We start from the raw sequence: 27,355 nt of genomic DNA on the forward strand, positions 1-27,355 counted from the left end.
CTAATAAAAATACTCCATTTTTGGGACTATTTTACCATATTTGGCAAAAATTTTCTGTATGTCTATTTAGCAGTTTTGCATGGTGCTGGACTCAAATTTAAATACGTTAAAGCCTTTAGGGCTAAATGGGGAGGGGTCAAATCGTGGAGTTAGTCATTTCTTTTTTTTTCTCTTTTTTTTTTTTTTTACATGATGCATAACCCAAATGTACATATGTTAATGCCTAAAAGTGCACAGTTTGTTCATTTTCACCAGGATTTGACATCCCTTGGGGCTAAATGGGGGGGGGGCAATGTTGACCTTTTCATTTTTTAAAAATTCCTCGTTAACTGTGCACTCACGGGGGACCATGCATGATTCAGTTGTAAAATGTAAATATTTAGCTACAGTGTGTGTTTTGGTGGGGGAGGGATTACCATAAAAGTTCGTGTAATATATGCATATATTTTTGCAAACGTAAGAATATACTTGGGAGGTTGCTCTATAGATTTAAGTTTTACTGGTAATTTAAACATAAAGTAACTAGTCTTTTGGCATTGGAAAATAGCCATAACATTTAAAGATTTGAATACCTATACCATCTAATTTTTTTTTTTAATTCAGATTAACCCTCCCAAAACATATAGAATCTCAGATGGACAAGAAAGTTCTTGCGGTTTTTAACTTTTCAATTTAGATTCACATATCTCTGTTCAAAGAAACAGTTATTCGTCGAAATAAGCACCATCCGAATCAATGTACGTTTGCCAAAGCAAGACAAGAGTATTTATGCCAGTAACATAAATATCTGGCTTTCTGTTGGAGAGGAAGTCGCTGAAGGCGGTTTTGATATCGCTTTGGTGTTTGAACCATATATATATATATATATATATATATATATATATAAAGTGAACCTTGGTTTTATCTTTTGGCAATCTTGTATTTCTAATTTCTTTTTATTTTGTCCTTTGTTCTTCACATTCCATGGACGATGTTTCCGGCAAAGTGTTGGGTTTGGGTGAATTGATGTTTTCTGGGTTGGAAGCCATCCATATTACAACATTAAAGTAGTATTCTTAGCTCATTACATATAGTGTCTCCGTGCCTTGTCTGGAGCGACTTCCATTATATATATATATATATAACATTTACGTATGTGTTTGTCTTACTGGGGTTTTTTTCCTCCGTTCTTTTCTTTTTATTCTCATCGTGTGTGTGTCTCTCTATTCCTCTATACCCCTCACCAATCACCTCGTATAATCGATCTCTAACTCCCCGCTTTCTTGATAATCACGCCCCTGTCGTCTTCCCACAGTATAGGCTGATTAAAACTATTAATACTACTGTTATCGCTGAATTAAGACAATCTCGTTTGTCAACGGTCTCTAATGTTTTTTGATTATGCCGATAATTAATTATAATGTTCTAAATTAGCATGGGTGATTGCCTCGCCCCCCCCCACCTCCTCCCAAATTCGGACTTTCTGCGCAGGTTGTAACTTGCCCAAGCCACGTCTACACAATGTTGGTATTAATATGGTCTCGGCGCGTATGTAGCTGATATATAAGTATTTGTCAAAAGACTTGTCGGAATTAGTATTTCGCAATGCCTATCGGAGTTGAAGACACATTGTCAGAATCCTTGGAGGCATATTGTCGGAATCTCTGGAGACATGGTTAAAGATATTATCGGGATATTCCCTTTTCCGATAGGTCTGTATGTAGAATGATGCATTTTCAATGTTAGCAATATTATTATTCAACTAAATAGATTATTCGTATTATTTGGGTTCTTTGGCCTACTGTCGCCATCTTGAGTGTTATTTCCACGACGTTTCGACCGACGAAACATCTGATATTCTTCCGCAAGGACTCATGGCGTAGTGGATAAAGTACTTGTTTACTTCAGTTTTCTGAAGATTGAATGTTCAATTCTCATTGCGAATGACACTGTAAAATTCAACCGCGAATTATTTAGGACTTTCATCCATTCATAGCTGAGGGAATGACAGCATGCTACCTTAACAGATGAAATTTCGAGTCTCATTGGAAACTCCGTGCATATTCCCGAATAAAATATATATCCGAAGAAAGTCGGGAGTTACATCGACTGAACCGTCGCGCAAATTATACTAAAGATGAGCACAGTAGTTGGAAAACTTCAAATAAGAATCTCATCTCAAAAATTTCGGAACGTAAATTCAAATGTATAGCTTCTCCGTTAAAACCATAGTTTAGTGGCCTAAACATAATGCGACCAAACATTGCGTGCAGGCGATATTATTTTATCTTGTTTTTAAATATTATTACACGTAGAACCGTTTTGAGTTAAAATCCATTTAGCATTACACCTGTAAAAAAAAAAAACGCTTGAAATGTGTAATCGTTAATAAAAATAGTCGTCATAAAAACGATAATTAACCATCCAAATTGTCAATCTTAAACTCAAAAATGAAAATTCTATTTAAAACTAAACCGGGATTAAAACGCTAAGACCGTCCGATGAACTTGAAGATTCGAATAGATATGCCCCCACACCCACGTTCCCCATGTACAAAATAAATTTGTCCACTTTTCTGTTTTCGAAAATGTATCTACTCAGCCTAATGTCGACGTAATCTGCTAAGTGTAGCTGCGAGTTTTTAAGCAAGGGAGGACAGGTTACAGGTGCGATGCAGGTGCGTAACGCGAACCTCGGTGAATTGTCCGTCTATAAAATTAGGATCTCTGTCCTGTATACGTTCCTCACTCTCGCAGTGTAATTATCTGTTATGCCCTCCGGGAAAATATTATCTATGGACAAGATATGCTGTTAAGCATCTAAAAAGGGTCAAAACTAAAACTACACCTAATTGCCCGTGTATATATATATATATATATATATATATATATATATATATATATATATACACACACAATTATTCTCAGTCCTTCAGGGGAAGGGATGCTTCCATTTAAAATAAAATATATTTAGTTGAGACATTTCCATTATGTTTAAATATCTGGTATTAAGAGTCGTCCTATTAAGAACACGTGTGTGTGTGTGTGTGTATATATATATATATATATATATATATATATATATATATATGTGTGTGTCAGGTCATGTCATGTGCTACTGGTACCATGTAACCCAGTACTACCTGCCTCATGGTCGGGTCACCGGCGACTAAACTGGTTCCCCCACCAGACTTGTTTTGTGAGGAGGGCGGCTAGTCTCCCTGAAGGATTAAAAACAAGACCTTCCAAAGGGCGAATGAACTCTTTTTCTGAGTCAACGGCCAACTAGCACCCTGTATATTTGTGTGTGTGTATATGTGTATTGGGGTGGAGAGGGCTCCCGTAAGCCGTGGTGAAGGCAACCTTTCTAGGAGAAGCAAATCTCTGATTTAAAAAACCATAAAGCGGAAGACCATTACCCGCATTAAGCTGGTCTGCAGTTTAATTTGTTGCTGGCTATCTTGCTCTTGCTTGTTGCTGGATCTCAACATTTTGAACTGAGAGAGAGACTTAGCTGTCGTACAAAGCTAAGACTCTGTAACATCATATTTGTATAGATACTCCCTCAGGCATTTGGGCTCATGGATTTTAAATGCCTGAGGGAGTGGCACTCGTCTGACAAGACGTTGCAATCATCATATATATATATATATGTCATTCAATGAATTCAAAATTTCCGACGTGAAATGGTTAAATTTCAAATAAAAATATTTTTATTATTGCATGTAAGACAAAGAATATATTTGAAATATAACTCCTTATCCTATAGGATTTCGATGTCTACCATCTCTCCAGAGGAGAAAATATTAGCAAACAGTTATAATGGTTTACACCTTATTTGCTAAAGCCAGTGATACATGGAAAATCACAATTAAAAGTTAAGTATTTAAATGTCATAGAGTAAGGGAAGTTAATGAAACGGATATAAAAATCCACATCCAAATTACATGGAAAAATCCATTTTTTAATTTATTTAATGACTAAAATTTGATTTATTTGCTCTATCTTGTATAGCGAGCAATGTTTATTACGACGGGATAGTACTTATAGAATATTACTGCCAGCAATATTTTGTAAGACTTATAATCACAGGTTTCCATACCAGTTGAGTGTTAGATAATTTTATTCTGAAGAATTAAATATATATATATATATATATATGAGAGGATTAAAAGGAAAAAAATGGACCTTGCTTGCTTGAATCTTGTTTTCAACGATCGAGCGATTCCATCTTTTAGCAAAAGGGATCACAGGCGAATTATACGCCTCCCAATAAGTTTCCAAACTTTTTTCGTAGGAGCACTAATATTGATAGTAGATACATGAAAATCTTGTCCTTTTCGGAGTAATCTCATCCGGCTACTGTACACTTGTTGCACCATTTGAACAACTTATGGGAGCTCCCATGGAAGTCCTCTTGTGTGAGCGTATCAATCACCCTCGCCACAACCTCTTTCATCTCTTCAATTGTTTCATAAGAACAGATTAGGGAATAATAAAAATTCACAGGGAGCAAGGTCTGGACTATACAGAGGACGAGCAACTGTCTTGATGATCATCTTGATCAAATAGTTATTGACAAGCAAACATGGATTTTGTGACGTGCATTGTCCTGGTTGAAATGCCACCAACTCGATTTAAAGAGTGGTGATCTCTTCCGACGGAATATCTTCCTGAACTCCCTTAAAACCACAACATAGTGTTCCTTGTTGACTGTCTGTCCAGTGGAAACCCAGTGTATATCATGCACGTACTATCAAAAAAACAAAAAAAAAAACCAAAGGAAAAAGTGTTGCGGGGGGGGGGCATCATAAGTTTCTGGGTAGATTTGCTCTGTATGATCCTTTTGGTAAGGAGAGCTAGAATTCTTCAACTGTGAACGCTGTCTTTTAGTCTGTGAGTCATAACAATAGTTCCAGCTTTCATTACAGATCACCAGAGCATCAAGAACTGCGGGATCTGAATTGATCAGCTCAACTATCTCTCTTCCGTCATGAAAGTATATTTTTACGATTCTTTTGCTGTCGTAAATGAATCGTATTTTGATTTCTACAGAAACTGAGACACGTGCATGCCTGTATTATACTTTTTTTCCAAACAGTTCACTTATTTTAATTGGAATTCATTATTGAAATAAGTATTATTTATATTAATTTTTATTTATTGCGGACTATTATACTAATCTTTTATCAGTTGTTGTTTCACGACCTTTCGGCCAACTATTCCTCTGGCGTTCGTTTGGTGGTAACCGCGACTGATAGTAACTTCGAATCTCCTAACGGCAGTGATTGCTGAGAATGCAGTTGGGAGATCCGAAGTTACTATCCGTCGCGGTTACCACCTGACGAAGGGCAGAAGAATAATTGGCCGAAACGTCGTGAAACAACAACTAATAAAGATGAGAATAATAGTCCGCAATAAATAAATTAATAGTTCACTTCTTGTATATAAACAAATACTCGAGCTGAGATCGAAACTAAAACATAAAGACAGTGAGTAAAGTACGATAACCATTTGGCCAGCTTTGTAAACTTATTTAAACTTATTCTTAACATAGATAATCTGTCATGGGAACCATTCACACATGCGCGTTCGTGAAACAGCAAACAGATAAAAATCCGACGAATTTCAGGTAGCATTTAAAAAAAAAAAAAAAATTGGACTCCCTAGCTGCCCTTTTCCTTGGTTGGAAAATAAAGTTTTGCACCTGTTTGAATACCCTATATACCAACTCTCAAGTTGTGGATTTAAAAATTCGTTTCGTGTATAAGCTGAGAATTGTCCTCACACACACATTGTCACTTGTGTGTGGATATATATATATATATATATATGGAGAGGGAGAGATATTTTTTACCGCCCACTTACCAAACCTGGCCAACAGAACTGGGAATGTATTCTGGGTATATTTATAGATGTATATAACTTAGGTATTATATCTTTTTTTTTCTCTCCTTGTTTCGTTATTTTTTTATTTTATTTTATGGTCGTCTTAGATAGTAAATGTCAGGTATTATTAACAGGGCTCCGTTTTTATCTTTTGTTGGGCGAAACGGGAGTCGTTTCGATAGAGTCGCTCATAAAGTCGAAACATTAAAGAAAAAAAAGGAAACATACGTCGACAATATCAAACAAGCATGTGTTCGTTCTTACTACGAAACTTCTAGGCAAGTGTTTAAATATCTAATATATAGAAATGAATCTTCCACTATTGTGTGTTGAACTCTCTGGTAAGAGAAATAATTCTCTCACTTTCAGTATAAGTTTTTAGCCGATCGAAAAAAAAATTATCGATCACACTGGCTTCGTAAGATAATTGCAAAGCACCTCCATTTATATTTGTGTTTGAGCTTAGCGTCTGGCTGAATTTACATGAACAAAGTTAATTTGAGAGATATTCTCGTCTTAGGACGTTTCGGTCTATTTAACCTTCGGCCATTTTTTTCCAAATCCAAATGATACGAATTAATTCATCTCAAAGATTGCAAAATATATTTGTCAATTCATAATTTTCAAACTTCTTATAATAATTATTCTACTGACAATCGGCCCATCGCATTAATCCTTATCCCTGAGTTGCTTTTGATCTTAAGAGGTAATGCATGAGTAAAAATGTCAGTTTTATTATTTCGAATAATATTTAACACTGATGACTCAGGAATTCAAGTTTGTATGGCTACATGGTCTACTCTTCTCCCCGTTTGCCTTTGAGGGCATCCACTCCACTAAGTCACTGTCCTACTCTCGTCTCTAACTGTCTCTATCACTGTCATTGTGATTCTCTGATTGTCTCTAACTTCGAACTCTGTCTCAATATATTGAGAATCTCCTTTCTTTATGAGGTTAGAAGTGTGGTCAACCAACGTGACTTTATCACGTTTCAATTTACCCGTGCCCTTTGGCACATGTATCTAACACATCTCATAAACAAAAGAAATCCGTAAATTGTATCATTTAACCTATTTGTTGCGTAACATTTTCAACTTTGTTATTGTCCATTCTGTTAACTGACATATTTAATATCCAGTTATTTCTAAAAGAATGAACAATCGCTCTCTCTTTCTGACATAAATAATATTTAGTTATTTGCGTGAACAATGCGAATCGTTCTACATTACTAGCATTTCAATATCTTTTAACACTTGCCTACTGAGTTCGATTCCATCCTTTTCCTAATATCATTTTCAAACTTATCTAGGTTTGCTTTCTTTCTTACTGGGGTATTTCTCTTTTCATAACACCAGTTCTTCATAGATAATATTCAGGGAGTTAAACAGTGAGATGCCAGTTAACACTACGCTTTAACCTCTAAAAATCAGTACAGTCAGTGAAGCATGAACCCAGGAAGGGAGATTCAAAGTCTAGCAGTTCAGCGAAATAAACTATTATAGTAGGTTTTCCGACATCTAGGTATTTCTAGTGCTGAGGTGGGATTTTACCGTTTGTCTAGTTCACGGTTTCCCAAACTTCAGGACACCATGAAACCCCTGAGAAGTGCAAAGGCTTTTCATTCAGCACAAACAAGATAATTTCTAAATTAATATGAAAAAAAAAAAAAATTAACTTGCTTATTAGTTGTTTCTGTTTATGATTTTCTAGTATTTTCGTATTCACTACGGTTTGTTTTTGATTAATCAAAATTTGTTGCTTTTTTGTTAAATTATTGTTTCATTTCCTTATTCATTAGCCATCCTGAAACTCTTTACATCTGTAGTTATGAATCATATCTATTTGCAGTAAAAAAAAAAAAAGATTATTAATTGCCTGCAGCCATTTAATTTTTGCATATAAAGCGTTTTGTCCTCTTTAAGAAATAGTTTCCGGACTACCTTAGCCTCACCCAGAACTCCCTGGAGCCTACTTTGGGGGAGCCTAGTCTAGTTAGGTGTATTTATGTTAAGGTTGTACAAGTGCCTTAGGTTCGTCGGAGCATATTCAATGAACTACTTGCAAAACAGGCACAGAGACGCAACGTTTTGGTGATGGGGCAGATGTTGAAGTGTGGTTGATAGTGCGTCATTAGGTTAAAACCTCTTGGATTGGAAACTATTTCGGGCCTATTTAAAAGAGAGGAACTATTGGCAGATGCATCTCCCCAAATGTGGCAACAATACTCCATGCATAGGCGAATGCTGGGGTAATAGTGATAGAGGATACTCTCGGGTGTGAGCAATTTTATAGTACGAAAGAGAGCTTACCTTCTTCGCAGCAGCCTTGGCAATGTCCTCAATGCATTTTTTATATTTCATATTGCCTGTAAATGTAAAACTTAAGAGTTTGAACGAAGAGCTTTCAGGTACGTATGTACGTATTCTTAGTTATGGCAATCAGTGATTAAAAATGGTTTTTGTAATTGTATAGAGAAATAAGCTTTGTCTTGGCAGCGTTGGATGTTACCAACCATTTAACCTCCCATTCCACTACAGCCTAGAGATCTTTCTCTAAGTTTTCAAACATTACCTTAGATATGTGTTCGTTCATTTCCCTCTCGCATCTCTTATAGGGCATAGTGTCATATAAAAAATATACCAATCTCGGAGACAATTTTATCAAGACGGTAATTTATTAATATTATGAATAATGAAGATCTAAGGATCGACCCTTGTAGCACACAAGGAATTTTATCTTGATGTTTTTACGTACAACTATCGAAATCAACCCGGAGTTTTATCCTGCCCAAAAAGGATAATGTATATTTGCAGTCAAACAACGTCGAATTCCCACGAGCACTGCAAGCCGGAAGTCCAAAACTAGAGTTTCGCCCTCATTAGGAATCATCGGTTGAACATGACCAAGCTCGTGATTCGAAACCCGAATCTCTTGCATGCGAGGCAAGTATCCTGCCACCTGAACAACCGTGCTAAACACAAGGTCTATTAGCTAACGCAGATCAAGCAAACTGCAGCGATATCGGACTATGCAATGCACTTCAAACAAGAAGTGTACATTTTATATATATTAACCAAACTGAACAAGCAAACACAGGAATACGACAGTTTCACACACACACACACACACACACACACACACACACACACACACACATATATATATATATATAAGTGAACGTGTGTGTCTGTGTACATTTCCCTACGCAATAACGCAATGTCAATTTTAAGTGTACAGACTCGAAATTTGATATTCGGGGTACTGAGACTTGGGAATATCTTTGTAATCGGTTTTCGGCCAGAAATTTGGCTGTTAAGGAGTCAAAGTTCAACGATTTGGCCGTTAGGGACTCTACTAAACTCCTCCGCCAATTTTCGGTCTAAACACTGGAAATTTTAGATATCGGTTCCTTGGACATGGATCTAACGTAGTAACTTAATTTGAGTCCAAAACAATAAATGTTAAGGAGTCATAATAGGGTCAAACTTAAAAAAAATGCCCGGTTTTTTTTTCTCTCAACAAACCCCTCAAAACACCCGGGCAACGCCGGGCTGAAATGCTAGTGTATATATATATATATATATATATATATATATATATATTGAGCATAAAGATTGATAATTGTAAATAATGAATCAGTTTTAAAAAGAAAAACAAACCAAATCAAATTGAATGATCGACCGTTTCGGAAACGATATTCATTTTATTAACATTGAGAATAAGATTGTCAAATATTTTAATTATTAATATAACCTCACGAGCACAAAAGGGGGGTGGGAGTAAAAGATACCAAAATAAACTAGCATTTTTGTAGTAAGGTGGATAGTCCTTATTTAGTTTCATTAGAAAATTTGTTTAAAAGTTCATCAGCGCATATGCGGGCATGTTGTATGCATTAGCCTGACGAATTCTCACGAGAATGAAAGGTGGAATATTCTGTGTAGCTCAATCGCCATATCTATTTTCATAACTTACTACCCAGCTCTACCTACGTATTGAGTACTGTTGAAGTAAATACTGAAAATTTACGCATAAAATTATGTTCGTATAATTATTCATGACTAAATCCTCTCTAGCCTCACTGATGAGCTGTGATACAGCGAAACCGTACTGTATGTGGATTACTATATATATATATATATGAGAACATATTTTGCATGCGCTTGATTCAGAAGTGATCTACCGAAGTTGACTTCACTGTCTAGCCTAGATAATTTGCTTCAGTTAGTACGAAATATGCGACTTCTGACCCGGATCAGCCGTATTAGAATTTCTACGGTCACTTTAAGGGGAATATATATCATCCAGGACACGGAACCCTATTGCTGTGAACATGTTTCGCTTAAAGTTTCGAATCAGTCGGACCCAAAAGAACGAGTTCAGCAGAGACAGATTAGGGCCGTCACGAACAACATGATTTATACGCCGTTCTGACCTGCCACTTTATTTTTCTCAGAACTAGTGTTGCGTAAATCCTCCTTGCAGTTTCAAATGTAAGGTCACACAAACTCGAATCTCTGAACTCGATCTTATAAAAAGCAAAGAACAAAATTAAAAAAAAAAAGTCACAAGTTGAACAGAATGACGTAATCGTTCTCTTTCTTTCTCTCCCTATACACACGCATACATTTTGTCTTCTTTTTCACATATATTAAATGCCGTTATCTTTTTCTTTTTTTTTGAATACCACGTGATGCGACCTGATGAATTTCGTGCTTGAAACTCTTGTAAAATTTTCATTACTGATTGAACATTTATATAAACAATATCGCCTGAAGAGATCTCTACTTACTTGTAACTGGCTGGCCGAAACATGCCCATGAGTTTGTAACGACCTATATGAAAACAAAGGAAAAATATATCTTGCTTACTTCGGTATTGAACACTCTTGCATAAACTTCGTTATAACTTTATTGGTTGCTTCATCCCTGGAAGGTATTAACCTGGAATTATATATATATATATATATATATATATATATATATATATATATGTGTGTGTACTAGCATTTCAGCCCGGCGTTGCCCGGGTGTTTTGAGGTGTATGTTGAGCAAAAAAAAAAGCGGTCAATTTTTTTAAACTTTGACCCCTATTATGACCCCTTAATATTTGCTTGGGGCTCAAATCAATTTAAGTTACATCCATGTCCAAAGAACCTATATCTAAAATTTCAAGTGTTTATATTCAAAATTGGCGGAGGAGTTTGGTAGAGTTTTCAAAGGTCAAATCGTTGAACTTTAATCCCTTAACAGACAAATTTCTGGCCGACAACCAATCACAAAGATCTTCCCAAATCTCAGTACCGTGTATATCAAATTTCGAGTCTATAGACTGAAAATTTGTAGTTATTGCGAAGGGACATGTACACACACACACACACACACACACACACGCACACACAGACGTTCACTTAGATATATGTATGAGCAAAGTTTTTTGGATGTGTGCGTAGTTTCGCGGTATCACAGTTTATCTAAGAACTGATGTAACAGCAGATTTTAAATCGCCACCTTCGTTCCGATGTCGTTAATATTAGAAATTCTTGAACTTGCTAAAACTTATTATTCAAAAATTAAAATGCGCACAAATAAAATTAGAAACGGAGAAGGTCTCTAGTTACTAGAAGCTGGCTGATCGAAACATGCACATGAATGTATAGCGGCATATTAATGCTTATGTAAAGCAAAAAAAAGTATATCTTGATCTACTTCGGTATTGAGCACTCTTGTATTGTCCTCGTTATAACTTCCTTGGTTGCTTCACATCTGGAAAATATTACCCTGGAATTATATGCAGAGTAACCCGGATATAAGAGACGTTTTCTCTATTCCCAAATGAGTCTGTTAATATACAGTGTGTCCAGGATACAAATGTTACCCGGATATAGGAAGTTGTATGAACCGAATAGAAGTCTTATATCCGGGATACTATTTATATATATATATATATATATAACGGCAAGGCAACATTTATTTAAAAACTAGATAGTTTTTTGTTTTTATTTTTAAATAAAGGATAACACCAAGGTAGTTTCTGTTTATATTGAAAAAATAATTTGGAGAACTTCTCATGAAACGAACATTTTTCTGTACGGTAATAAAACCGACACCTGCATTAAGTACAGCTTTAAAAATTCTTAGGCAGAAACTTTAAAACAGTTAACTGGAGTGGTAGATGACCGACATTTCTAAGCATTACATAATGCCTTAAAACAGGGGGGGGGATGAAACGCTTTCATTTTAGCGTAGCGTCTTAAAATTCTTTCTCCCAGGCCTTTAAATTTACTGTAGAAAATAAATAGGTAGTAACTGTGGTAATAAAGGGACCGTTATTAGTAGCTAGAATAAGCAGCGATTAACTATAAAACAATTTTAAAATGTAAATCTATGAAATTAGTCTGAATTCCGTTGGGAATTAAATGCGAATGTTTCTATGTAGCTTACTCATCACAAATATATTTGGATATTATATAACTAATATTATATATGTAAAATATTATATATAATATATATGTAAAATATTATATATAATATATATGTAAAATATTATATATAATATATATGTAAAATATTATATATAATATATATGTAAAATATTATATATAATATATATGTAAAATATTATATATAATATATATGTAAAATATTATATATAATATATATGTAAAATATTATATATAATATATATGTAAAATATTATATATAATATATATGTAAAATATTATATATAATATATATGTAAAATATTATATATAATATATATGTAAAATATTATATATAATATATATGTAAAATATTATATATAATATATATGTAAAATATTATATATAATATATATGTAAAATATTATATATAATATATATGTAAAATATTATATATAATATATATGTAAAATATTATATATAATATATATGTAAAATATTATATATAATATATACTTTTTATTTGTTTTTACATAAGCATTACTATGTTGCTACACAGTCATGAGCATGTTTCGGTCAGCTAGTTACTAGTAACTAGAAACCTCTTCAGGCGATATAGCTTATACGAAAGCACTTTGTTGGATTTTACCGTCATTGGATACTTTACCTTTCACCAGACTATCCATTCACGTGCAATCACCTTTTTCTTCACCATATTCCCTCTGCTTCACTTTTTGTTATCAAGTAAGATATTTGACTTACTTGCAGTCTCATCAAATACTTTTGTATGCAAAATCCGATCCCGCATTTTTCTCATTCCTACCCTCTGATGAGAAGGAAAGTATTTCTTCGAAACTCCGCGGATTAAGGACTATCCACTTATTAAGTGGTTTCATTTCAGATTAAATATGTTTTTAACTCATTTCAAAGTGTTTTTTTAACATATTTTATTGACTGTTTGCTTATATATATATATATATATATATATATATATATGTATATATACACACACAGATTTCCACAATCAGATAAAAATGCAGGCATACCAAATTGCGGCAACTATATCCTGGAAGCTCTAGACTCGTAGACTCGTGTTTCGCCTTCTTTTGGGTTTTTCATTGGGACACGTTCGAACCCCGGCTGGATATCGCGTCCAATAATTTCATGTATCCCCACAAAATGTAATGAGATATATTTTATGTATCGATTTTCAGTATTTACTTTAACAGTCGTCTAATGGGTTAAAAGAGGTAGTTAATAAGTTAAATATATTTATGGCAATAAAGAGGCTTGCGTGTAGGATATCGCCGTGATAAAATACGTGGAATTCGTAATTTTTTAGTACTTAGGAAAAAAAGCATACTAGCATGCACGTCTTTCTTTTCTTTCCATTTTTCTCAAAAGAAATTTAACGTTACGATTAATGCCGAGCAACACCGGGTACATCTAATATATATATATATATATAATTCAACTATACGTTCCACAATGAAACGCTGGAGTGTGTCATCAGTGATGTTTCGGCGCGGATCATGGGAATGTTTCGGGTCTTTCAACATCAGACATTCCTCCCCGCACATGACCTGACCAGAGGTGATCGGTCTCTAGTTCACTCTCCATAAGTATATATAGTATAAGTATATATGTGTTGTCCCAATAAAATGTATAATCTTTAAATGACAATATAACCAACATTTATTATAAGAAAGAAAAGATTCATACATCAAAATACTGTGAATAAATATAGAAACCAGTTGATTATCGAAAGTGTTCAAATTATTGGCCTATGTGATAAATGAACGGCTAACAACGCTCACTGATTGAATCGAAAACGTTTCTAATTGGTTCAACTGGGATATTGACACATCTTCTTTCAATGATTGCTTTCAACTCGTTCATTGTAGCTCGTTGTGTGGTGTAGACCTTGTGTTTAACATGCCTCCCACATCGCCCCCAAAAAGAGAAAAATCCAGCGGGGTGGGGGCTCTAAAATCCGGTGAGTGTGGACAGTACTCGATACTTCCTCTTTGTCCTATCTATCTGTTTCGCAGGTGACTATCAAGGTATGCTCTTCCGTCATGGTGATAGTGGGAAAGTGCTGGAATTGCCATTCTTTATTCTTAAACGTCTCTTGGGAACGTAGCGTACTCATGTAGCAAGTTGAGATAAGTTAAAAACTGTATACATTTTGATTGAGATTGTCGGACTGACTTCCTCATCTCGGTTGTTATCGTCACCACGTTTCGGTTGTTTTGCCCCCCCCCCCTCCCCGGCCTTCATCGGGTGTTTTGTATCGAACTGGGGAACCGTTTGTTAGGAGTCTCGAACCCAACCCTTTATTATTATTATTATTACGGGGGTACCGTGTTCGGACTCCAGCTAGGCTCTGGGACATAGTTGCTGATTCTCTGTTTTCAATGTTACTTTTTCACTGCCTTCGTTCAGGATTGAACTCAGCACCTTTGGGTAACTGTAAACTTTGATACAACGTCTAGGACCACTCGGCCATATGTCACTATAGGTTCGAGACTCCTAACAAACGGTTCCCCAGTTCGATATAAAACACCTGATGAAGGCCGAAGGGCAAAACGGCCGAAACGTTGTGACGGTAACAACCAAGATGGGAAAGTCAGTCCGACAATCTCAATCAATGAAAACACCTCATCTCAAAAATACAGACAATTACTGTATACATTTTATTGGGACACCTTTATTTATTTATTTATATATCCACTTGTTTTTAAACGAAATAGCCGAGAACTTAATTTTGAATAAAGCCCGATTATGTTCCATCGTGTGTGTATATAATATATGATGGACTCTCCCATTGATTTCGACGTATGAGCTTCCGCCACAAGAAGTTGCTCCGAAATTCACACTGATGACTTCTTTATAGTGGTAAAGGCTTTGTGTAGAGCTAGCCACACTTTTAACTATTACTGCTAACCTTTGCTTGTGCAGATGACTCCCACAGAACAGAAAATAAAATAGACCGCAGGTTTTTATATCTGTTACCTTCTAGATGCACGTCTAAACGAAGACTGAGGTTGCATCTCTCCCAGTAAATTAATACGCCCACCAGTTACCAACCTGTAAATTTCTACGATTCAGCGCAGTACACACATCGCCTAGGCTTCCCAAATGGTCGCCCATCTGGTACTGGCCAGGCTCAACGTCGCTTAATTTCGATGATCTGGCGAGAACCGGTGTGTCAACGTGATTCTGCTGTGTGGGGGTGTGTGTGTATATATATATATATATATATATATATATATATATATATATATATATATATTATATAATGTGAAGTGTGTGTGTCTGTCTGTATACATTTCCCTAACAAATAACTCTGTCAATTTTCAGTCTGCAAACTCGAAATTTGATATACAGGGTACTGAGATTTGGGAAAATCTTGTAATCCATTTTCGGCCAGAAATTCGTCTTTTAAGGGGTCAAATTGTAACGATTTGACCTTTCAAAACTCTACCAAACTCTTCCAATTTTGGGTTTAAAAACTTTAAATTTTAGATATAGGTTCCTTGGACATGGATCTAACTTAATAACTCAGGTTGAGCCCAAAACAAATGTTAAGGGGTCATAATAGGGGTCAAATTAAAAAATAATTGGCCGCTTTTTTTTTTTTTTTTTTGCTTAACATACACCTAGCACCCGGGCAACTCTGGGCTGAAATGCTAATATATATATATATATATATATATATATATATATATATATATATATATATATATATATATGACCGATTGATTTAACTTTTCACTTTGATGTCTCAATGTTAGAGTTAAAATTTTAGAAAAAGCAAAAAAAAAAAAAAATGTGCATCGCTAGAGTTTTAGCTTAAGGCAATCTCCAAAAATACCGTTAGGGCTTACAACATGGCCGCCAGAAGAGTCACGTGATCCGGTTGATCCAAAACATGAATCGCCGTATTACGAAACCGGAAAACGCCAATTTAAAGCAAACTTAGACAAACAAACTTGTTTGTTCTGAATAAAATACTTTTTATAAACACTGTTTTAACTAAAAACAACCTAAGATTGTTTCTCAAAGTTTGCCTATTTTTATAACAACATTATATCAACAAAAAATTAAATACAAACAAATTGTGATTGTTTGTCAAAGTTTGCCTTCAAGGCTGCGTTTTCCATTTGCACGATTCATGTTTTGGATCAACCGGATCACGTGACTCTTCTGGCGGCCATGTTGTAAGCCCTAACGGTATTTTTGGAGATTACCTAGCTTAAATATTCATTAAGCTTCTCCATTTTTTTCTATAATATGAAACGTCAGAGAATACTGTTTTAGTAAAACCTGTTATTAAACGCCCACTTTTTGCAGATTTTTCCATGTTCTGCTATTTTTCTTTCATTTTGAAGTGAATACCCAGACGACGATTCTTGGCAGAATTGAAAGTATTAGGTGTGTCGAACATTTTGGTTTTTACGTTAATAATTTTCAATTCTGGGATTGTTAATGAACGGTGTGTGAGAACGCCTGCCGGCTCATATCGACATCTTAACGTTTCGAAATTGCGGGCACCTCATAAACAAACGGATTTTCTACGCTAATCCTAACGGATTTATTTAACTTGATGTGTTAGAGTTTACTGACATTGTGCGGATTTAAGATAGAACATTAGTCAAAGAGAAAACGCAGCTGTTAACCCTGACCAAGTGGTAAGGGACAAGGAGAAAGAAGCAACCTTAGTAGAAGTTAGTGCCTCCAATTATGATGGATTAGACAGGGTGTAGAAGGAAAAGATATTGAAATACCAAAGTCTTATGTACGACACGAAAAGAAATTGGAATCTTAGGAAGATCTCCACCATTCCACTTATTATAGAAGCAACCGGACTCATGACAAAAAAAAAAAAGAAGAATTTCAAAAACCCTCCTGTCATATATATATCCGATGAACCAATTGCAAGAGATACAAATAATTAAATGGACGGTTAGAATCTTAAAAAGATCTCTCGGTTGGAAAGTATGATGAAGTGGGTAAATGTCTAGCATCCAGTAGGAAGCCCCATCCCGACCTAGAACAAAAACGTTAAAGCATGGTGGGTGGGGAAGTGGAAAAGATCTCGTCTTGCAAATCGTTGCGGGAAAATGATACACGTACCTCGATGTAACTGATTACACTAAATTTTGATGTTTCTGAATTTTTGAGATGAGGGTTGGTTATTCGTATTATTTGGATTCACAACGTTTCGGTCGATGTAACCTCCAACCTTCTTCAGGTGTACCTTGTCGAACTCGGAAATTTCCGAACTCACACACAGACAGTTGCACTTATATAATTGTGTTTGTGTGTGTGTGTGTGTGTGTGTGTGTGTGTGTAAAATTGTGATTATCACTCATTAAATATAAGGAAAATCAGTGCGTTAAGTAATTGTTTCCCTGACACATGCAATACAAGTTTCTTTCTTTTCCGTCTGTCTATATAAACTGTCAACTACCGAAGAGCGCACTATTCCTTTCTTCCGAATAGCACGATGCATCGAGTTTGGCGAGGAGGGTCGTGGGTTTGCCTCGTGCGCATTTATGGCGAACCTTCTGTTGATAGGATTTGTTTTATCGCCATATTTAATTCGACTCTGTTATGTGCCACCCACGACGACTGGTGGACATTTTGGTTTGCTTGACTGCGAGATAAACAGAAACGAAACAACACGCGTACAGATTTCACCTTTTTATGGAAATGCCACATTAAGACAAAATAAGACTTTAAATAGAACATGAAAAGAAAAACAACAAAAAATACAAAAAAAAAAAAAAAAAAAAAAAACGAAGATATTTTTGAAATTTTGAGATGAGGATTGGTTATTCTTTTTCAGATACGTCAGATTACTTGTCCCATCCTAAGTGTTATTTTCGGTCGATGGAACCTCCGATCTTCTTCGAGTGTAACTTGTTTAACTCGGAAATATTTCTGTTGAACTCGTTGCGTAATGGATAAAATACTTAATAAAATTCAGTTGTAAGTTAGACTCTTTTAGTCATTGAATGTTTCATCCTTAGCGCGTGGTTACACCAGAACACAATGGCTAATTACTTAGGAAGTCTATCCTGTCAGGGCTGACGCAAATAGAACATGCAACTCCCGTGAATTAAAGAAAGGCTTCCGTTCGAAATTCCGTGTTGATTCCCGAGATCGACAGGACAAATCTGAAATTACAAAAGTTACACTGATGTAAACGTTGTGAAAATAGCATTCAACATGAAAGAACTAATCGAAGAATACATAGAATACTAATTCACACTAATATTTTATTAGTGAACTACGTCTTACACGTGTTTCGTCGAATAGCAAAAGTAAAACCAACAGCTCGTCATAGACAAATATTCCTCAAAACAGTACCGAGATGGTTTTTTTCCTTGAAACTAAAAATGATATTGAATAATAAAAAAATGATGAAATGAAACATTTAAAGTTGGCATGTATATATACAGGGTGGGCCATAAGTCGCGCACAAAGGATTTGAAATAATTCTGATAGTAATAAACGTTATTTATTAAAACCAAACTTAACCAGTAAACTGAAAAACACGGTGTACATGCTGATACAATTATAAAGGATGCATCTTATACCCAAAGAAAAGATATATTTTGCCCCGCAGATTTTACATTTTCATATCGCATAATTCTTTGGTGCGTGACTTATGGCCCACCCTGTGTATGTGTATGTATGTATATATATATATATATATAGAGAGAGAGAGAGAGAGAGAGAGATAGAGACCGAGAGATTGCCAAATAATTTTATATATAAAAATCGATATTGTTCATATACCAATAAAATCAGTCAATATAAATTGACTCAATTATTTAAGCTTCATGATTATCGATCTTCATAATAAATCACGTGCATAATATTTTTGTAAAATCATATGTCATATTTGTCACAATTGTTTCGCAACAATTTGGTCTGAAAAGTAAAATTTTTGAAATATTTTTAATAAATGTTTAAATTAGTCCAAATGGTAACATCAGAAAATCTACAATATAATGTTAATATTTTATATTTTGGTCTTCATTTTTTTCAAAATAAAAAAAAAAGAAAAAATGAATTTATTTACACACACACACACACACACACATATATATATCCACTTTTTTCTATAAAAGACTTTCTTTTCTAAGAAGGCTTCTATTTTTTTTTTTAATCACGGATTAAAATCGATTAGTTTTAGATATAGTTTTTTCTGTTAGTGTTAAGTACGTATTTGCAAACTCCCCCACTAATTCAATATATTTATTATGTCTTATCTGACACACTGTTGGATTTACAAATTCAGGCGCCATTCAGTATTTCTCCTTACAGATTGCACGTTACCTTTTATCGGCAAAACTGTCTTTATTGTATGAACTTATCAATATAATTGTGTATTTGTTTCAGTTTCTTAAAAAATATTTACTGTAGCCAAGAGCACTGGTTACATAGATCAATCTAAATTATCACGAAGTCAGCGGACTAATCTTAAATTTATGATATGAGTTTAGTACTATAAGTTAAAAAAATGAACCAACACTTCATGAGTACAAAAGACATATATATATATGTGTGTGTGTGTGTACTTGTGTGTTACCTTGTCTTTCTTATTTTTAGGTCTTTATCTGATTTTTAGCCAGTAATAATAGCTGCTAAGGGTAACATTTGAAAAAAAAAATACGAACTTTGCGGGTATAATTCGACTAAGCATGAGTCTTTTATGCATACGCAAATATACGATCATGAGTTGGTTATTATTTATTGAACTATTTGAGGATTGTAATAAATAACAGTGGAAAGGTATATTCTTTAAGTGTTGACTATTAAGTCATATTTTGGAATCGCTAGAATATATTGGTTATAATATAATAACTAATGGGGTATTGAGTATATAAACGAAATTTGAAGAAGTTAAAATATAATATTTAAGCGTATTTTAAGACCGGACGTCCAGCAAATATATGCGTTTGTATATTTATCTGGTTATGACATTTTCTTCATGGATCCTACATCTTTAAAATCCTATATATGTCTATACCTTGTTTGTCTGAAGGATGACGGAACGGGCCGTAGGGAATTCGGTTTTCGTTCTGATGAACCTACGTTCATTGAATCCGAATTTTTATTTTATATTTTGAATAAAATTAATATCTATATATTTGCGTAACTTTGATAGTTTTGCTACAAATTGCATATTGGCATTAACAAATATATAAGCTATATGCAAACAATAAAAAGAAAAGCTGAGATTCTCACACATAAATATCGTCAGTCATTTGGTCTGACGAACGGTACTCGAGAAAATGTCACTTACCATAGGCTGTTGAACCCATGTCCCCACTTTGTTTATCCACATTAGTTATTACTCTCTGCATATAAGTCTATTGATATATATTTACTTACAATAGAACTCTGGGATACGGCATCAAAAATTAGTAAAAATATACAGTAAAATATGTAATACACATGTATATAATTTAATAACATAAATAACACCATAAGGCGGGGGGCAAATACCGTAACCAGGGTCCGGGAAAATATCGTATTCCACACCGTAACCTGAAAAACGTATCTTACGGTCACCGTATCCAGGGGGTCTACTGTATATCAGTACACTATATAATACACATGTATATAATCAAATAACATTATAAATAGCACCATAAGGCGGAGGAAATAACGTGATCAAGGACCGGAAAAACATTCCACATCGTAACCTAAAAAAGCAGTATCTGAGGGCCCACCGTATACAGGGTTTCTACTGTGTGTGTATATATATATATATATATATATATATATATATATATATATATATATATATATATATATAATGCGTGTACGTTAGCAGTATTTGTTTATTATTTAACCAAACATTGTATAAAAAACAGCTTTTACGAAATATCGTTTTTAAAATTAAGATTTTTTTGTGTAAAACGCCTGTGTCACGAATGTTTTCGAGTCTTAATCGAATAATCGAATCATTTTCGGGTAAAAACACAAAAAAATGTAGGGGAAGAAAAGAAGGGGACGCCCAGAAGCAGCTACGAGAATTTGTAGACAGACGCCAGACTGTTTATAGGAATGTTAATTCCGTGTGTCAGAATTCGGATCACAGGATCAAGATTATATTTCGCTAAGCATTTTGCAGTACTATTATCGCTTGGTATAGTTTTTATGTAAAAGATTAGTAATTTTAACTATAACATTCGTTTCAAAATGTATTTATTATGCTAGGATTTTAGTTATATGAAGATAGGTTTATGCCAAGCAACAGGAACTTTTCTTTCACCCAAAATGATTTCATCAGGTCTAAATGAATTATTACTTTTTTATAAGCAACGTTTACACCATCTTCATCAAGTCATTCTAATCAGCCAATACAATTCCACTTACACGCATCTTTTTATTCACACACGCACATATATATATATATATAGAGAGAGAGAGAGAGACATGTGAAACGTATATTATGTCTACAATTGATTGTTATTTCGACACTTTGGTTTAGCAAATTTCTTTTATTAATGTTTCTAGTTTCTAGGGGTTTTTTTTACACTAAGACAATTTTTTCATGACATTTGTTTTTTGTAAAATAACTTCACTCATATTATTTCTAAATTTGCTTATTTGTTTTATTTTTCTCTTCTGTATTGACAGATGCGATGGAACACCCGGACAAATTTGTACAAGCCCTGGTTACCTTGAGTAAGTTGCATTAAATTTTCTTTTATCAAAATTCAGTTCCATTCATACACACACGGTACACACACACGCACACATATATATATATATATATCATAAACAGTACAGATGTAAATAGACACCCTACAAAATTTTTAAAATATTACATTGATCATAATACCTTTATATATATATATATATATATATATATATATATATATATATATATATATATATATTTAAATAAGGGGGTAGTCACCAACAATGGGTATTTTTTAACATTATTTTATTATTCCGTGTCTTGGTTTTTCATTGAGAATTATGTTTGGATCATTGTATTTTTACATCTCCAACACATTTGAAAATAATTTCTGACGATGACGCTTCACAGAACGTCTGAAACGCGTGAAAACGATTTCAGTGATTTAAAAACATTATTATAATGATCCAAACATAATTCTCAATGAAAAACCAAGACACGGAATAATAAAATAATGTTAAAAAATATACATTGTTGGTGACTACCCCCTTATTTAAATATACATCTTTCTTTCGTTGGAATTTCTTAATCAATTTTTTTATATATATATATATATATATATATATATATATATATATTCTAAAGAAGCTTTGAATAAACAATGCCAAAATAAAAATAAAGAATGCAGTTTAAATTCCCGGAAGGGGAAAAAAATAACTTTAACCTATCGCAGACTTAGCACCTACATAATCCGACTCTAAAAATTTATGACAAAAGAGAATTCATTTATATAAGTATGAAGGGGAAAAAAGCCTTTACTAAAATTGTTAAATAGACTTAGCACTTGCATAAGCCGATTTCGCAAAAGTCTTATATTTTAAAACAGAATTTAACTACATAAGAATGAAAAGAGAAAACCTTAACTAAAATTTTGTAACTAGAAACCGGGGATCATCAGCTGCTTACCATGAAGCTGTTTCGGAGATATAAAAACAGGACAACTGTTGAATACATGGCTCTCTAGTGGATAATACCACTTTCCCAATAAAAAATGTAAAATAATACGGTTACTATTTCTACTAATATATGAAAAAAATAGATGAATTAAATAATAAAATAGAAAAAGAAAAACTTTTAATAAGTAAGTTTAAGATTACAAGATCTATTCTGCGACATGTTAACTAGCATATAAATGCTATGAGAATAAAAATGCATAAAAGCTTAAGTACCTTAGGTACCAGAAAGGCAAATAGATAAGAGAAAGGAAATCTTGCCATACATATCTAAAAACCCAATATATAGTCTAGAGAAGCTTTGAATAAAAAAAAAATGCAAAAATAAAAATAAATAAAAAATAAAACATGTAGTTTAAATTCTCGGAAGGAAAAAAGAAAAAGTAACTTTAACTTATCGCTATATATAAAGCTTAAATTAACTAGCGTCAAATTGCAGCCAATCTCGGGAGTCCACTTTCCACTGTAAATAATATAAGACCTTGCCTATGCCCTCTGACGACTATCTCCATTATTAAGAATACAAAGGGTGCCTATTCACTACTGTCGTGTTTGCATATATACAATCTACTCATTTAGGGTTTAAATTTTTTTTTAATTTTTGAAAATCAAATATGTCCACGCGAAGAAAGTTTGGGATTGGTCAATGGCTATTATTAACACCATCAGGGTTAGCCTTGTGTACACGGATGCTAGTTCGATTAACTGTTTTTTTGGAAGCGGATATGGTCTTCCTATTCAAAGAGGGAATGAGTCAACACGTATGAACATTGAGCTTTGGAGATGTCCAGACAATATATGATTAACCTCTGTTTCATCCCCCACTACACATGTCAGCGTTTCGGAACAAAGCGAATAAACCGCTTCTTGTATTCAACAGTTAGGGTCGTCTAGGTCGTTTTGTAAGGGTATAAACGAACTTCTTTGCATGCGATATTTACTCGGTTGGAAGAGATCACTTTAAGGAACGAACAGTTAGCAAGCTATGTTTTAGATATTCATGTATGTTTAGTTTTGACTTTAGACCTCCCAAAATAGGAAGCCAGGTAGTCAAGAAAGTTCTTGCGGTTTTTGACTTTTTAAATTTATGTGAACATATGTCGACTCAAACAAAAAAAAATTTTGTTCCAAATTAGCACGACCAGAATCAACGCTTTTGCCTATGCAAAACAAATGCATTTTTGCCAGTAACGTACACATCTTGGGTTCTGAGGCGATGAAGTCACTGAAGCCGTTCTTGATATTGCTTACGTTTTTAAAGAATTTCTCACGCAGAAAGTTGTCAATATGCTTGAAGAAGTGGTAGTCGGTAGGTGAGAGGTCTGGAGTCTAGCAGATGAAGGAGATTCGTAGGCAAATTCGTTCACCTTCTGCTGGGTCAGTTTAGCAACGTGCAGTCGAGCATCCGTTTATCTCGGTATTGTTTCCAGTTGTCCTGAAGGTTTTCCTTCCCATTGTACTCAAACAATGCCGACGCAGGAGAGGTGTGGTTAATGATTGCGCAACCCTTGCCCCACAATTACACGCGCAACTGCTCCTACAGAGCTTATCCTTTGTTTTTTTAGAGATTGAACGGAAGCATCGTGTCAAACATTGTCGTCGAGGAGAATTAGGCCTTTTCTTGTTGACTAATACTGGGTGTTGTTGTCGAAGTTTCTGATGCATTTCATCCATTTGTTGACAGTACTTCTCTGCCGTAAGGGTTTCCCCTGTATTAAAAAACTAATGGATGAGACAGGTCGCATACGACCAAACACCTGACTTTTTGCGCAACTTTGTCTTCGTGAAGTGTTGTGAACTTCGTCGGCGTCTAACCAATACGCTGACCATCGCTGGTTGTCGTAAAGAACTCGCTTTTTATTCCAAGTCAAAACCGACCGAGAAACAAGCCCTTCTTATTGTGTAAAAGAAAGGAAGATGACATTTCATAACGGCGTTTCTTTTGGTTGTCTTCTAATTCGTGAGGCACCCATTTATCAATTTTTTTTTTCTTTCCATTCTCGAAAGTGGTTGGAAATCATCAGCTACATTACGTTTATTTCATAAGCAAGTTTTCTAACAGTTATACGGCTTCGATTAAGGCTCTTAATTGATCGGTGTCAACATCCGGAGGAAGACTACTACGCCCATAATCTACATGACTTTCGTCGCCGCCACGAAATTTCTTAAACCACCATTATGCTGTGCGTTCAGCAGTGGTTCCTGGGTCAAACGCTTTTGGACCTAGTTTGAATTGAAATAAGAAAATTGTGCGAATTTGCTTCTATTTCCAATTGTGTTGAAACCATTTTAAAATGATATAGAAAGTCAAGTTATTTTAACGAAAACTTATTTGAAAATGCATCATTTGAAATCAGAATTAAAAATTACGCAAAAACTTGTCAACCTAATATATGCACATAATGAATAAATGGCAAATGTTTATATTCCAAATTTCATAATGTTGCCCATCTTACAATTTATTCCTTTAATTCAGTTAACATAATCCTTGACGGTATCTGTTTCGTAGCACAAAATCAATCGCTTAATTATATCAATTAGTAAATCTATATAATTGATATAATAATTGATTGATTTTGTGCTACGAAACAGATACTGCCAAGAATTGTGTAAATCAACTGATTTAAAGGACTAAATTATAAGATGGTCAACATCATGAACTTTGGAATATAATTTTTTTCATTTATTCTATATATTGCTCTGTAATCCCATTGAACTTCTTATATAAGGATTGATATATAAAAAGAAAATATATTTCTACAGAACCACCAAACTTATATATATATATATATATATATATATATATATATATATATGTAATTCTAACTTGTGAAATATATTCTGGACTAGACCCTTACCCCTGAGCAAAGTGTGACATGCAACTGAATTTTATCAAGCACTTTATCCACTGCACTGCGACTTTCGGTTTAATCCTCAGTGCCAATGACACTCAAAATAAAATTGCGAATTACTTAGGATTTTTTATCCAGTTACGGAACCAGAACATGCTGCCCGAGTACATTAAAGAAAAGAATATCCTTCGACAGTTTGACAGAATTATTAGTGTTCGACTAGATACACATGAAGACGGTAAGATGCTACCTCGACCGGAAATAACACTCTAGATGAAAATAGTCCGAATAATCTAGACCAGCGGGACCTGTGGAAAGTCCACAGGGGACTCATTCATATGTAATATATAGATGTTGGCATTCTGTAGATGTTCAGTGTAAATGGAGACGCTCGGATATTATTGTAGCTATTTTGTTTAAACTACAAAAGATTTATCTGAGCTAGCAGGGACGCCCAGCGTAGCCAGGTCGGACAATACGCTTAAATATGATATTTTAATTCTTGCAGATTTCGTATATATTATTATAGTTAATTTTCTATGGATTTGTATATATTATAAAGTTGTGATTAAAAACATCTATATTACATGGGTTCATCAGCTTGAATCGAAACAGAATCCCAAACTTATGAAATATATATATATATATATATATATATATATATATATATATATATATATAAACTTTAGTTTCTTCTGCTATAACCGAAACCTTATGAAGAATTCTTAATAAAATTATTAACAAAAAAGGATAGTTCCATCAGCTATAATCGAAACAAAAAACAATACTCTTGAGGAATTCTTGGTAAAATTACTTATAAAAAAAAAGATGACATAAGTGCCATCAGCTATAACTGAAACCAAAACTTATGAAGAATTCTTAGTAAAATTATTTATTTCAAAAAGTGGAAGTACGTAACAATTAAACGACCCGGATGTAAGCGTGACACAGAAAATAACACACGCTATCGTGTTAATATATAGATAATACCACTTGTCAAAACTTACTTTTAAAATTCGGAAACATTTGATTTTTGTACTTTCTCGCCGTTGATCAGTACCCAAATTGCTCTGCATGGACATGTTTGATATTCAAAAAGATAAAAATCCTGTACCGTGTGTGTGTGTGTGTGTGTGTGTGTGTGTGTGTGTGTGTGTTGGTGCAGTCTGGACGCATATATACGCCACTCTAGATGTTCTATTTTTGACACATATATGATTTAAGTATTCTTTATATTTTCATTTTTTTTTTCTCTCGCTTAAATTATCTAGTATTAGCAACATTAGCGAGATACTTACGGTTCAAAGCAGGATTGAATCTGCATCGTGTTTTGCAAACGATGTGTACAACAGATATTTGGCGAACGTATTTCGTGGCAAGTTGATTTGACGTGGAAGGCCAAGATCCCTGGATTTTTATTCTTTGACTATTTTTTTTTCTTATGAGGACAGTTTAAATGAACCAATTATGCGAGCAAGGCAAGAACTTTACAAACGCTAACACATTGCACCACACAAAAAATTAAAACCATG

The 27,355-nt window shown here is 34.2% G+C and overlaps 1 protein-coding gene across 12 annotated transcripts in view; it reads left to right on the forward strand.

Annotated features, from left to right (window-relative positions):
• The window catches only part of LOC145260423 (homeobox protein six1-like), a 1,097,433-nt gene that overhangs the window by 976,227 nt on the left and 93,851 nt on the right, over nt 1-27,355 (forward strand). For all 12 annotated transcript variants that reach the window (XM_080118409.1, XM_080118411.1, XM_080118419.1 and 9 more), the window contains one exon: nt 21,955-22,002. In XM_080118409.1, coding sequence (XP_079974535.1) covers nt 21,955-22,002 — 48 coding nt within the window. The remainder of the gene's footprint in view (nt 1-21,954; nt 22,003-27,355) is intronic.

Source organism: Euprymna scolopes, chromosome 36, assembly GCF_053919585.1.
Source record: "Euprymna scolopes isolate OS-2025 chromosome 36, ASM5391958v1, whole genome shotgun sequence".
In the NCBI taxonomy this organism is placed as follows: Eukaryota; Metazoa; Mollusca; class Cephalopoda; order Sepiida; family Sepiolidae; genus Euprymna; species Euprymna scolopes.